The sequence below is a fragment of the Ranitomeya variabilis genome, chromosome 5 (genome assembly GCF_051348905.1).
Source record: "Ranitomeya variabilis isolate aRanVar5 chromosome 5, aRanVar5.hap1, whole genome shotgun sequence".
NCBI classification, from domain to species: domain Eukaryota; kingdom Metazoa; phylum Chordata; class Amphibia; order Anura; family Dendrobatidae; genus Ranitomeya; species Ranitomeya variabilis.
The window spans coordinates 262,853,918-262,867,603 of record NC_135236.1 but is presented as its reverse complement, the minus strand read 5'-3'; the positions used below and the strand labels follow the sequence as shown (position 1 = coordinate 262,867,603).

General features: G+C 48.4%; 1 protein-coding gene across 4 annotated transcripts in view; it reads right to left on the bottom strand.

The window, feature by feature from the left end:
* The window catches only part of USP3 (ubiquitin specific peptidase 3), a 50,528-nt gene that overhangs the window by 20,021 nt on the left and 16,821 nt on the right, over positions 1-13,686 (bottom strand). For all 4 annotated transcript variants that reach the window (XM_077264195.1, XM_077264196.1, XM_077264197.1 and 1 more), the window contains exons 8-11: positions 13,423-13,536; positions 7,289-7,435; positions 6,576-6,682; positions 4,587-4,664 (exon numbers count right to left, since the gene is read on the bottom strand). In XM_077264195.1, coding sequence (XP_077120310.1) covers positions 4,587-4,664; positions 6,576-6,682; positions 7,289-7,435; positions 13,423-13,536 — 446 coding nt within the window. The remainder of the gene's footprint in view (positions 1-4,586; positions 4,665-6,575; positions 6,683-7,288; positions 7,436-13,422; positions 13,537-13,686) is intronic.

Genomic DNA, 13,686 nt, shown 5'->3' with positions numbered 1-13,686 from the left:
AGCACTCTGAAATGTCCACTCAATCTGCAATAAGCTTCATGTGATTCATGACCTTTTTCTCTCTCGCAATCTTGCCTTCCTCTGCCTCACAGAAACATGGCTGACACCGCCTCCCCTGCTGCACTCTGTTACAGAGGCCTCCATTTCACCCACAATCCTCGCCCTGGCAATATACATGGTGGAGGAGTGGGTCTTCTCCTTTCTTCTAACTGCACCTTTAACCCAATCCCACTTCTACCCTCCCTTATCCTCCCCTCTTTTGAAGTCTATTCTGTCCACGTCTACTCTCCCTCCAAGCTCCAAGTGGCCGTCATATACCGACCTCCGGGCCCGGCCACTGCCTTTATTGATCAATTCTCCATCTGGCTTCTTCACTTTCTTTCCAATGACATTCCCACTATCATCATGGGCTACTTCAACATCCCTACTGATACCTTTCAGTCAACAGCCTCCAAACTACTGTCTCTTACTTCATCCTTTGGACTTATTCAGTGGTCCTCAGCCACCCACACAGAAGGACATATATTAGACCTGGTCTTCACCCGTCTCTGCTTTCTATCTAACTTCACCACCTCCCCTCTCCCTCTATCCGACCACCATCTACTCACTTTTTCATCCCTGTCCTCCTCAGCTGTCACCCATGTCCAGCAACATGCGCACCCCCGCAGAAACCTTGCACACCTAGACACCCACAAACTCCCTGACTCTATTCTACCACTGGCATCCATATTCTCACTGCACGACACAGATAGTGCCACTGCATTCTACAATGCCACTCTAGCATCAGCTATTGACAAGGTCGCCCCTCTCGTACAAGGCAGAGTGCGACATATCAACAGACAACCCTGGCACAGTAACACCATTAAAATCTCCGGCAAGTGTCCATTGTTGCAGAGCGGCGTTGAAAGAAAACAAATTTGCAAACAACTTCACTGAATTCAAACAGGCAACACTCGCTTTTAAATCTGCCCTCATCTCTGGTAAACCCACCTACTTCACCACCCTCGTATCTTCCCTATCCTACAACCCCAAACAGTTATTCAAAACCTTTAACTCCCTCCTCCGCTCACCAATGCCTCCTCTCCAAATCGCACCTCACCTCCTCCCCAACCTCATCACCACTCTTATCTCATCCCTAAACCACCTCTTCAACCTACTGCTAAATTCTGGTACCTTCCCTTCTGCTTTCAAACATGCCACATTCACGCCTATCCTTAAAAAGCCAACCCTCGACTAAACCGCTATATCCAGCTATCGCCCAGTATCGCTGCTCCCATTCGCTTCCAAACTCCTGGAGCAGCACGTCCACGCTCAACTTTCCTCCCACCTCTCATCTAACTTGCTCTTTGACAATCTACAATCTGGTTTCCACCCCCATCACTCCAATGAGACAGCCCTGACCAAAATTACTAACGACCTACTTACAACCAAAGCTAACGGACTGTACTCTATACTCCTCCTCCTAGACCTGTCCTCTGCTTTCAACACAGTAGACCACTGCCTCCTACTACAGATCCTCTCGTCCTTTGGCATCAAAGACCTCGCCCTATCCTGAATCTCCTCATACCTTCCAACCACACATTCAGCATCTCCCACACTACCTCCTCATCCCACCCTCTCTCTGTTAGAGTTCCCCAAAGGCTCTGTTCTAAGACCCCTACTCTTCTCAATCTATACACTTGGCCTGGGGCAACTCAAAGTCCCTTGGATTACAGTACAACCTTTATGCTGATGACACTCAGATCTACCTCTCTGGCCCAGATGTCACCTCTCTGCTGTCCAGAATCCCAGAGTGTCTATCAGCCATATCCTCCTTCTTCTCCTCTCGCTTCCTGAAACTCAATGTGAACAAATCTGAACTCCTCATCTTTCCTCCATCTCACAGATCTTCCTTACCTAACCTATCTATCACAATTAACAACATCACGCTTTCCCCCATATCGGACGTCCGCTGCCTCGGAGTAACCCATGACTCTGCCCTGTCCTTCAAACCGCACATCCAAGCCCTTTCCACCTCCTGTCGCCTCCAGCTCAAAAATATCTCCAGAATCCGTCCTTTCCTCAACCCTCAATCTACTAAAATACTTGTGCATGCCCTCATCATCTCCCGCCTCGACTACTGCAACATCCTTTTCTGTGGCCTCCCTGCTAACACTCTCGCACCTCTAGTCCATCCTTAACTCTGCTGTCCAACTAATTCATGTCTCTCCGCGCTACTCTTCTGCTTCTCCCCTCTGCAAATCTCTTCACTGGCTCCCATTCCCTCAGCGTATCCAGTTCAAATTATTAATACTGACCTACAAGGCCATCTATAACCTGTCTCCTCCATACGTCTCTGAACTAATCTCCCGATATCTTCCCTCACGTAATCTCCGGTCCTCCCAAGACCTCCTTCACTCCTCCACACTTATTCGCTCCTCACCCAACCGCCTCCAAGACTTCTCCTGAATATCCCCCATCCTCTGGAATTCTTTGCCCCAACAAGTCCGACTATCAACCACATTCGGATCCTTCAAACGGAACCTGAAAACCCACCTCTTCAGGAAAGCTTACAGCCTGCACTGACCCCGCTGCCTCCTCACAAACAGCGGAGCACCTGTAACCCACCAACCTACTGTCTCCTTCCCCACCATCCTGTAGAATGTAATCCCGCAAGGGAAGGGTCCTCTCCCCTCTGTATAAGTCTGTGAGTGTTAGTTTGTTTACTGTAAGTGATATCTGTAATTTGTATGTAACCCCTTCTCATGTACAGCACCATGGAATGAAAGGTGCTATATAAATAAATAATAATAATAACTGCAAAAGCATAGACTGATAAATGTATGTCGCCCCGGCACAGCCACGATCAGCATAGTGACATATGAAGAAAAAAAAAAAACACAAGAAATAAATAGATGAACTAAAGCTATATTTCTGATCCGTTACTATTATATTAAAGGAAACCTGTCACCCCCAAAATCGAAGGTGAGCTATGCCCACCAGCATCAGGGGCTTATCTACAGCATTCTGTAATGCTGTAGATAAGCTCCCAATGTATCCTGAAATATGAGAAAAAGAGGTTAGATTATACTCGCCCAGGGTCGGACCCGCTGCGGTCCGGTCCGATAGGCATCACGGTCCGGTCCTGGGCCTTCCATCTTCTTACAATGACATCCTCTTCTTGTAGTCACGCTGTGGCTCCGGCGTACTTTGTCTGCCCTGTTGAGGGCAGAGTAAAGTACTGCAGTGCGCAGGCGCCGGGAAAGGTCAAAGAGGCCCGGCGCCTGCTCACTGCAGTACTTTGCTCTGCCCTCAACAGGGCAGACAAGAGCCGCAGCGTGAATGCAAGAAGAGGACGTCATCGTAAGAAGATGGGAGGCCCCGGACCAGACCTCGACGCCCATCGTAGCGGGACCGCCCCTGGGTGAGTTTAATCTAACCTCTTTTTCTCATCTTTTAGGATACATCGGGGGCTTATCGACAGCATTACAGAATGCTGTAGATAAGCCCCTGATGCTGGTGGGCTTAGCTCACCTTTGATTTTGGGGGCGACAGGTTCCCTTTAAAACAAAACAGTAAAGTGGAGAGGACATTATTCAAATAAATTACTTTTAATAAAATCAATTTTACATGAGTTTTTCAGCTACCGGTACTCTGGAATCACACCTCTCTCCAGGAAGGCCTACAATACCCAACCCCCACTCCACTACCCTACTAGCAGCTTCTACCCTGCTTTCTGATGAGTTATCTATACTTAACCCCAGCTACTGCTTTCCTGGTCTGTAAGTTGCAAAGTCACAACCAACAGTTACGTGACCGCTGAAGCCTAATTATGCCATGATGGCTAATGGTCAAGGTGACTGGTGGTAGTGACATCATCACTTCCGATCCAAGAGACTTTCGAAGTGGCAGCATTGAAGCATTGAGTGGATTCTGGTGGTAAGTATGGCTATTTTCCTCCTTCTCCCTACGCTTTCTTCTTCCCAGTGGGAAACCCGTCTAAGCCTTCATCGGCTGGGCCCCGTGTATCAGTCTGGTTTAGGTTATGTTTGCTGTATTTATAAGTTGAATAAATACTAAATTCCTTTCTTTTCCATCTCTCACTTGACAGTTTTGCAAAAAACACTGGTTGAGTACCAAAAAAGTACATTTATTTTCATCAGACGGAAGACGCAACACTATACACAGATGAGACTCTATATACATATGTACTCTAGTAATACTTCAGTGTGTCTCCAACATGGCCAATTCATGGAAAGTTTTTAAAAACACATTAATAGTAATATTAATAAAAGCACAATGTTTCTCTCTTACAACTTTATTTCACAGGTTTAGTTAACTAAACTAGATAAATCACCGTGAACAAGTAAGGTCAATGCCTGCAGGGGTTTCTTAACTATCGCTAGTGTAATTGCAATAATCCGTTCTGCGCAGACCTATGTAAGCCATAAGCTGAATACACTTTATAAAAAAAATGCTGGTTACATGCCCAGTGCCAAACAGATGACTGCTCAGTAAATGTGAAATTAGCTGCCATGTTTTCCCCTGGAAAGCTGAAACATTTAGAATTTACAATTAAATAATTGACAAACTATAGCAATCTATACCTTTTAGAGTACATGTTGGTCCATTTTCTTGGTTCTTTCGTTTGTTACGGAATTGACTAGGAATGTCTAATGAAAGATCTATAAAGAGAAAAAAAGTAGTGATCAGAGTGATGGCATATTCACCCCTCAATCACAATTTCTGAGGGGCCAATTCTGACGATTCTGTTCTATCATCGATTCCTCCAACAATATGCTCATTCGTTGGGCGATTTCCGGTAAGTTTACACAGGATGATAATGGAGAACAACAGTCCTAAAAACGTTTGATCACCAATCTGTTAGCATTAACCCCTTAATGACCGCTGATACGCTTTTTAACGGCGCTGAGAAATAAGTGTACAGCGCCCCCAGCGTCGGAAAATCTCTGGGGTCTCGGCTACCAGGGGTTTATACCGACCCCAGTGTTGTGATCACAGTTATTCACGAAATAACAGCGACCGTAAAAAAAAAAGTCTGATTTCCTATTTATTTCTCTCTCCTCTGATATGATCAAGCACATCAGAGGAGAGAGAAATGGGGTCTCCCAAGCCCCCCCGGTACCTGCAGTGTCCCTCCGGCTGTGTACCCAGGCCATTAGCGTCTTCCTCTGGTTAGAAAATGGTGGGCGCCCGCCTACATCAGCCAGCCGGCACCCAGGAACAATAGGAGATTTTTTCTATTGGTTCATTTTGATCAATGTGATAGGGTCTATCATAGTGATCAAAATAAATAAAAAAAAGTAAATCAAACCCCCCTTTATCACCCCCTTAGTTAAGTACAAATTATAAAATAAAAAAAAGTGTTGTTTTTTTCCATTTTACCATTAGGGCAAGGGTTAGGGATTAGGGCTGTGTTAAAGTTGGAGTTAGAATTGGGGGGTTTCCATTGATTAAGTACATCAGGGGGTCTCCAAACGCGACATGTCACTCGCCATTGACTCCAGCCAATTTTGTGTTCAAAAAGTCAAACGGTGCTCCCTCCCTTCTGAGCCCTGCCATGCACCCAAATACAGGGTATCGGCGTACTCTGGAGAAATTGCACAACAAATTTTTCTCCTGATACCCTTGTGAAAATAAAAAAAGTTTGGTTCCAAAGTAAATTTTTTTGTGAAAACAGTAAAATGTTCATTTTTTCCTTCCACATTGCTTTAGTTCTCGTGAAGCACCTGAAGGATTAATAAACTTCTTGAATGTGGTTGAGAGGTGCAGTTTTTAGAATGGTGTCACTTTTGGGCATTTTCTGTTCTACTCACTTCAAATGTGAGGTGGTCCCTAAAACAAAAAAATGGTTTTGTAAATTTTGTTGGAAAAATTAGAAATCGCTGGTCAACCTTTAACCCTTATAATGTCCTACCCAAAAAAAATTGTTTCCAAAATTGTGCTGATGTAAAGTAGACATGTTGGAAATGGTATTTATTAACTATTTTGTGCGATATGACTCCCTGATTTAAGGGCACAAAAAGTAAAAGTTTGAAAACTGCAAAATTTTCAAAATTTTTGCCAAATTTTCGTTTTTTCATAAATAAACGCAAGGTATATCGAAGAAATTTTACCACTAACATGAAGTACAATATTGTCACCAAAAAAATCTCAGAATCAGTGGGATACGTTGAAGCGTTCCAGGGCTATATCCTCATAAATTGACAATGACCAAGCCAATTTTTACGATTCTGACCACTAAGTACCAAATTGGCTCTGTCACTGAGGGGTTAAATGAAACCGAAAGCCTAAAGTCCCTTTTAAACAAAGAGTTTGAACAGAATAATACCACAGAAGTCTTGAATGAGATCTAACCAGCAGGACCTGAAAGAGGCAACCAAACAATGTACTGAGCACTTGAGTTCAGCTCCACACATGGTCTACATCCGGCTGCCACTGAAGCAAATATCAGGTCATTAGTGGGGGTGTACGGTGTCAAACCCCCACCAATCGCATATTAATTACCTATCTTTTAAATAGCTCGATTATATGTCCCAGTCAACCCCTTCAATGCCAACCTGCAGTAAACATACCTAGAAATGGGTCAAATTTCCTAGATTCTGTTCCACAAATTAGGCAGTTGACTTCATTCTGCAGAATACCCCCAAATATAGACGTTACCACGGTGTTTGCTCCATTGCTGCAATATACAAGATGAAAACAATCTAGTAATCATCTTGCTACAGAAATAATTAAAAAGCACTAAGGAGGGGGCAGTGAGAAACCACAAGGCTAGGTAGGTGATGTAAACATGTGTAGCAGAAAGCCTCCTCCTATAATTTGTAGGGTGGTGTGAGCGATTAGCTATCATAAGCTACAAGTTTCCTGGGTGCTTCACTGGGGGACAAAGGAAGCTTGGGGTGCACACTGCTGCCGCCAGGAGACTGACACTAAGAATTACAACCTTAAAAGAAAAAAAAAAACAACTCAGTTCCTCAGCAGGCTACACTCTTCTAATGGTATTAAACTATTCAGTTAGTGCGAGAAGCTGTAGAAAAAGCAGAAAAAAAAAATTACAAATACAAATTCAAAAAAGGACAAGAAGAAGAAAAGGCATGGTGCTGTTTTCCCAATGAAGGCTACATGAAAGGGATTTTACGGAAATATGCAGGTTAGTGCATGCTCAGGGTCAAAATACAAGACCGAAACTTGATCAGCAAACGTTCAAAATGGTCACACTACCTTTATCAATTTCTAGCAAAGGTTGGATAATTTAATGTTCTATAACTGCATGGAAGACACTTACATACAGCACTTGCTGCTCGAGGATCGGTTGGAGGTTTCCTGTGACATGAGAGATTGACTGGAGCCGTCAGAGTCCCCCTGAAGTTCTAGATGCAAATGGTCCAACAAATAACGCATGAATTCATGAGCATCTTGCTGCTGGTAGCCCCTAAAGAGTTAAAGATGAGGCAAAATAAATTCATTTGCTATGAATCAATTCAGGATATAGTAAATATAGTGAAAACTGTTTCCTAGAACTTTTTTGTTTGGGAAGCAATTTCTTTTTATCTGTAGCTTTTTCTAGGATATCATCAGCCAGGAATCCCGTGGCTTTCTGAAGGACATGGAGGGAGTCAAGAAGCTCCTCCCTGGAGGTCCCCTGAGTAAGGTTGATCCTCCAATGTGTGCAGCCAAAGGAATAGAGATCTGGCAATGCACGTCGAGGCCACGTTCGTTTTGAGCAGATTAGTAGAGGTTTCCCAGGACTATCTTAGTCTTAGTAAGCTCGAGAGAGAGGCACCCTCCTTAGAGCAGGATTTAAATAAATTGAGGTCCCAGCGTAATTCTGTGCCCCTCTTCCCTCAGGTTTCCCTAGGAGGAACTCAAGGAACGCCCCAAACATATCCGCTGTCCCAGAGAAAACTGGAAGCGTGTGCACCCCACCGTGGAACGCATAGGGTGGTAAACCGGAAGTTCGCTGATGTCACATCTGGTGCGCGCAAACTCCGGGATCAGCTGCACGGAGGGAAGAGGATGCCGGGGAGCTGCAAGAGGACCGCGGCCGGCACGTCACCGCCCCGCTTTACCCTGCTGAGGAGGTGCAGGAGGGGCGGGAAGGGGGTCCTGAGTCACATGCAATATGGAGACGGGAGCAACTTCTTTAGAGGAGAGCGGCGCCCCTGACCTCAGCTGCCAGGCATAGTGGCAAGAAATCCATTAAGGTGCTCCCAATCGCCGGCCACGGCAGCACCATAAGAAACCTCTTTATGCCCCATAGGGAAAAGGAAAAACACTGGAGGTTGTAGGAAAGGGAGGGGTATTTAACCTCTTTTGTGTTTTCTGTCCCCCATTAGGGCAGGGAGACATCCTCCAATGCTGCTGTCATCAGTGCCGTATTTGCCACTAGGCACGTGAGGGCACGTGCCTAGGGCGCCAGGATGCGGGGGGCGGCACCTGAGCAAGGTTTTTTTTTTGTTTGTTTTGTTGTTGTTTTTTTTTTTTAAGGCTGGGGTCCACCCACCCTCCCCCCTGAACCCTCCCCACCCACCACCTCCCCAAAGACTATATACTCACCCTCCTCCAGCGGTGCCTGGTCTCAGCGCTGGCAGCAACTCCTGTGCTCACAGTGGTCACATGGTACCGTTCATTAAGATGATGAATATGGACGCATATTCATGACCTTAATGAGCGGTATCATGTGACCGCTCAGACAGGAAGAAGCTCCGGCTCCGGGAGTCGGGACAGAGGTGCAGGAGGAAGAGTCCGTTCAGCGCGCTGTGAGGAGGGCGAGTATGACAGGAGGGTGAGTATGACGGGCGGGGAGGAGAAGGAGGACGGGGGAGCCACGCATACAAGGATGGGAGGGGGGGAACGGAGCCACGCATAAAAGGATGGGAGGAGGGGGGAACGGAGCCACGCATACAAGGATGGGAGGAGGGGGGGAAAGGAGGCACGCATACAAGGATGGGAGGTGGGGGGAACGGAGCCACACATAAAAGGATGGGAGGAGGGGGGAACGGAGCCACGCATACAAGGATGGGAGGAGGGGGGGAAAAGGAGGCACACATACAAGGATGGGAGGTGGGGGGAACGGAGCCACACATACAAGGATGGGAGAAGGGGGGAGGGGGAACGGAGGCACGCATACAAGGATGGGAGGAGGGGGGGAACGGAGCCATGCAAAGAAGGATGGGAGGGGGGGAACGGAGCCACGCATACAAGGATGGGAGGAGGGGGGGAAGGAGGCACGCATACAAGGATGGGAGGAGGGGGGGAACGGAGGCACGCATACAACAATGGGAGGAGGTGGGGGGAACGGAGCCACGCATACAAGGATGGGAGAAGGGGGAGGGGGAACGGAGGCACACATACAAGAATGGGAGGAGGTGGGGGGAACGGAGCCACGCATACAAGGATGGGAGGAGGTGGGGGGAACGGAGCCACGCATACAAGGATGGGAGGAGGGGGGGGGGAACAAAGCCATGCAAACAAGGATGGGAGGGGGGTGAACGGAGGCACGCATAAAAGGATGGGAGGAGGGGGGGGAACGGAGGCACGCATACAAGAATGGGAGGAGGGTGGGGGAACGGAGCCACGCATACAAGGATGGGAGGGGGGGGGACGGAGCCACGCATACAAGGATGGGAGGAGGGGGGGGAAAAGGAGACACGCATACAAGGATGGGAGGTGGGGGAACGGAGCCACGCATACACGGATGGGAGAAGGGGGGAGGGGGAACGGAGGCACGCATACAAGAATGGGAGGAGGTGGGGGAACGGAGCCACGCATACAAGGATGGGAGGAGGGGGGGAACGGAGCCATGCAAACAAGGATGGGAGGGGGGGAACGGAGGCACGCATACAAGGATGGGAGGAGGTTGGGGGAACGGAGCCACGCATACAAGGATGGGAGGGGGGGGGGGAACGGAGCCACGCATAAAAAGGATGAGAGGAGGGGGGAACGGAGCCACGCATACAAGGATGGGAGGGGGGGAACGGAGCCACGCATACAAGGATGGGAGGAGGGGGGGAAGGAGGCACGCATGCAAGGATGGGAGGAGGGGGGGAACGGAGGCACGCATACAACAATGGGAGGAGGTGGGGGGAACGGAGCCACGCATACAAGGATGGGAGAAGGGGGAGGGGGAACGGAGGCACGCATACAAGAATGGGAGGAGGTGGGGGGGAACGGAGCCACGCATACAAGGATGGGAGGAGGGGGGGGGGAACAAAGCCATGCAAACAAGGATGGGAGGGGGGTGAACGGAGGCACGCATAAAAGGATGGGAGGAGGGGGGGGAACGGAGGCACGCATACAAGAATGGGAGGAGGTTGGGGGAACGGAGCCACGCATACAAGGATGGGAGGGGGGGGGACGGAGCCACGCATACAAGGATGGGAGGAGGGGGGGGAAAAGGAGACACGCATACAAGGATGGGAGGTGGGGGAACGGAGCCACGCATACACGGATGGGAGAAGGGGGGAGGGGGAACGGAGGCACGCATACAAGAATGGGAGGAGGTGGGGGAACGGAGCCACGCATACAAGGATGGGAGGAGGGGGGGGAACGGAGCCATGCAAACAAGGATGGGAGGGGGGGGAACGGAGGCACGCATACAAGGATGGGAGGAGGTTGGGGGAACGGAGCCACGCATACAAGGATGGGAGGGGGGGGAACGGAGCCACGCATAAAAAGGATGAGAGGAGGGGGGAACGGAGCCACGCATACAAGGATGGGAGGGGGGGAAAGGAGGCACGCATACAAGGATGGGAGGTGGGGGGAACGGAGCCACGCATACAAGGATGGGAGAAGGGGGGAGGGGGAACGGAGGCACGCATACAAGAATGGGAGGAGGTGGGGGGGAACGGAGCCACGCATACAAGGATGGGAGGAGGGGGGAACGGAGCCATGCAAACAAGGATGGGAGGGGGGGAACGGAGGCACGCACACAAGGATGGGAGGAGGGGGGAGAACGGAGCCACGCATACAAGGATGGGAGGGGGGGGGGGACGGAGGCACGCTTACAACAATGTGAGGAGGTGGGGGGAACAGAGCCACACATACAAGGATGGGAGGAGGGGGGGGAAAAGGAGGCACGCATACAAGGATGGGAGGAGGTGGGGGGAACGGAGCCACGCATACAAGGATGGGAGAAGAGGGGGAACGGAGGCACGCATACAAGGATGGGAGAAGGGGGGGAGGGGGAACGGAGGCACGCATACAAGAATGGGAGGAGGTGGGGTGAACGGAGGCACGCATACAAAGATGGGAGGAGGTTGGGGGAACGGAGCCACGCATACAAGGATGGGGGGGGGACGGAGCCATGCATACAAGGATGGGAGGAGGTGGGGGGAACGGAGCCACGCATACAGGGATGGAAGGAGGGGAAGCAGTGCCACGCATACAAAGATGGGAGGAGGGGGAGCAGAGCCGCGCATACAAAGATGGGAGGAGGGGGAGCAGAGCCACGCATACAAGGATGGGAGGGGGGGACGGAGCCACGCATACAAGGATGGGAGGGGGACCAGAGCCACGTATACAAGGATGGGAGAGGGGGGAGCAGAGCCACGCATACAAAGATGGGAGGGGGAGCAGAGCCACGCATACAAGGATGGGAGGAGGGGGAGCAGAGCCACGCATACAAAGATGGGAGGAGGGGGAGCAGAGCCACGCATACAGGATGGGAGGGGGAGATGAGCCATGCATACAGGATGGGAGGGGGAGATGAGCCATGCATACAGGATGGGAGGGGGAGATGAGCCATGCATACAGGATGGAGGGGGGGAGATGAGCCATGCATACAAGATGGCAGGGGGGGCATTATACAGTATGGAGCATCATGTGTGGCCATTATACAGTATAGAGCACTGTGTGGCCTTTATACAGTATGGAGCATCATGTGTGGCCATTATACAGTATTGAGCATCATGTGTGGCCATTACACAGTATGGAGCATCATGTGTGGCCATTATACAGTATAGAGCACTGTGTGGCCATTATACAGTATTGAGCATCATGTGTGGCCATTATACAGTATGGAGCATTAAGTGTGGCCATTATACAGTATGGGGCACTGTGTGGTCAATATACAGTATGGTGCACTGTGTGGCCATTATACAATATGGAGCACTGTGTGGCCATTATACAGTATAGAGAACTGTGTGGCCATTATACTGTACGCAGCATCATGTGGGGCCATTATACAGTATTGAGCATCATGTGGGGTCGTTATACAGTATGGAGAACTGTGTGGCCATATTTTTTTGTTTATAATTATTGTTTATGAAACAGTGTGATCAGCAGTACTAAATGGGTGTGGTTGGGGCGTGGATATGGGTGTGACTAGTTGTGAAATGGGTGTGGTCAGAGGCATGGCCTAAAATTTGCCGTAGCGCACCACAAACTTTGTCCCTCTTTCCCTTCTTCAAAAGTTGAGAGGTATGATACCGCATTTGCCAGATTGCGGCAAGTGCTGCAAATGACCACAAATCCCATAGGGAATGAATGAGGCCGAACGTAGTGTTGCCGTAAGTGATCCGTTATGCGGCAGATGCGGAAAAACTGAAGGATCTGCTGCAAAAGGCTACTTTCACATCAGCGATTGTTGCCAAAGTCACTACCGATAGTGTCATACTCACCAAAGGGGGAGGCAGCACTAAAAGTGCCTAGGGCAGCATAAACTCTAAATACGGCCCTGGCTGTCGTGGAAGGTGACTGGAGAAAAAAATAATTCAAACTTTGGTAGGAAAAAAAAATGGCACCAATTTCCGATACCCGTAGGGTCTCCACTTTTCGTGATCTCGGATTGGGTGAAGGCTTATTTTTTGCGCGCCGAGCTGACATTTTTATTGATACCATTTTGGTGTATATAAGATCTTTTGATCGCCCATTACTGCATTTTATTGCAATGTAGCGGCGACCAAAAAAAGGTAATTATTTTTTTCTCGTTACGCCGTTTACAGATGGGGTTAACTATTTTTATAGCTTGATAGATCAGGCGATTCTGAACACGGCGATACCAAATGTGTATGTTTGATTTTTTTTTTATTATTGCTTTATTTTGAATGGGGCGAAGGAGTGTGATTTTAATTTTTTTTTTTAATATTTTATTTATTTTTTTTTACTTTCTTAATTTTTCAAAACAGCTGACATGTGCCAGGAAAGATGTGAGCTCAGCGCCGAAGTCCACAAAGGAAGGGGTTAAAGTCAATATGGACCCCTTGCAATATTACTTATGATAAAAAGCCAAACCAGAATCTCAACTTGCAGACACTGTTTCAGGATGCTGCCCCTCATCTTTCACTGAATATTTGTTAAGATAAATCTGTGCTTGAGTAAGACAAGAGAAGTCTACTAGTTACTATATGCAACATATAAGTAAATGCTTTATATTTATTCAGTCTGTAAGATGTTGATTACCATAAATGCCAAAATTACCTGAAGCTTGGCATGATTTTCCATACGACGTAGAATAAAGATTCTGGACTGAATGCAGTCTGGCTACCCTGCCACAATGAGCACAAAGTCTTTCTGAACTCTTCAACTAATGACCTGAAAAACAAAAGTATTTCAGGTTATAAAAACGCTCCGACCACATATTTTCACTTTAAATAAGAATGACTCAATATATCAAGCAAACAAGTTTATATGATCCAACAGCCAGCATTTATACATGGATACTTCTAGCAATGAATAAAAACA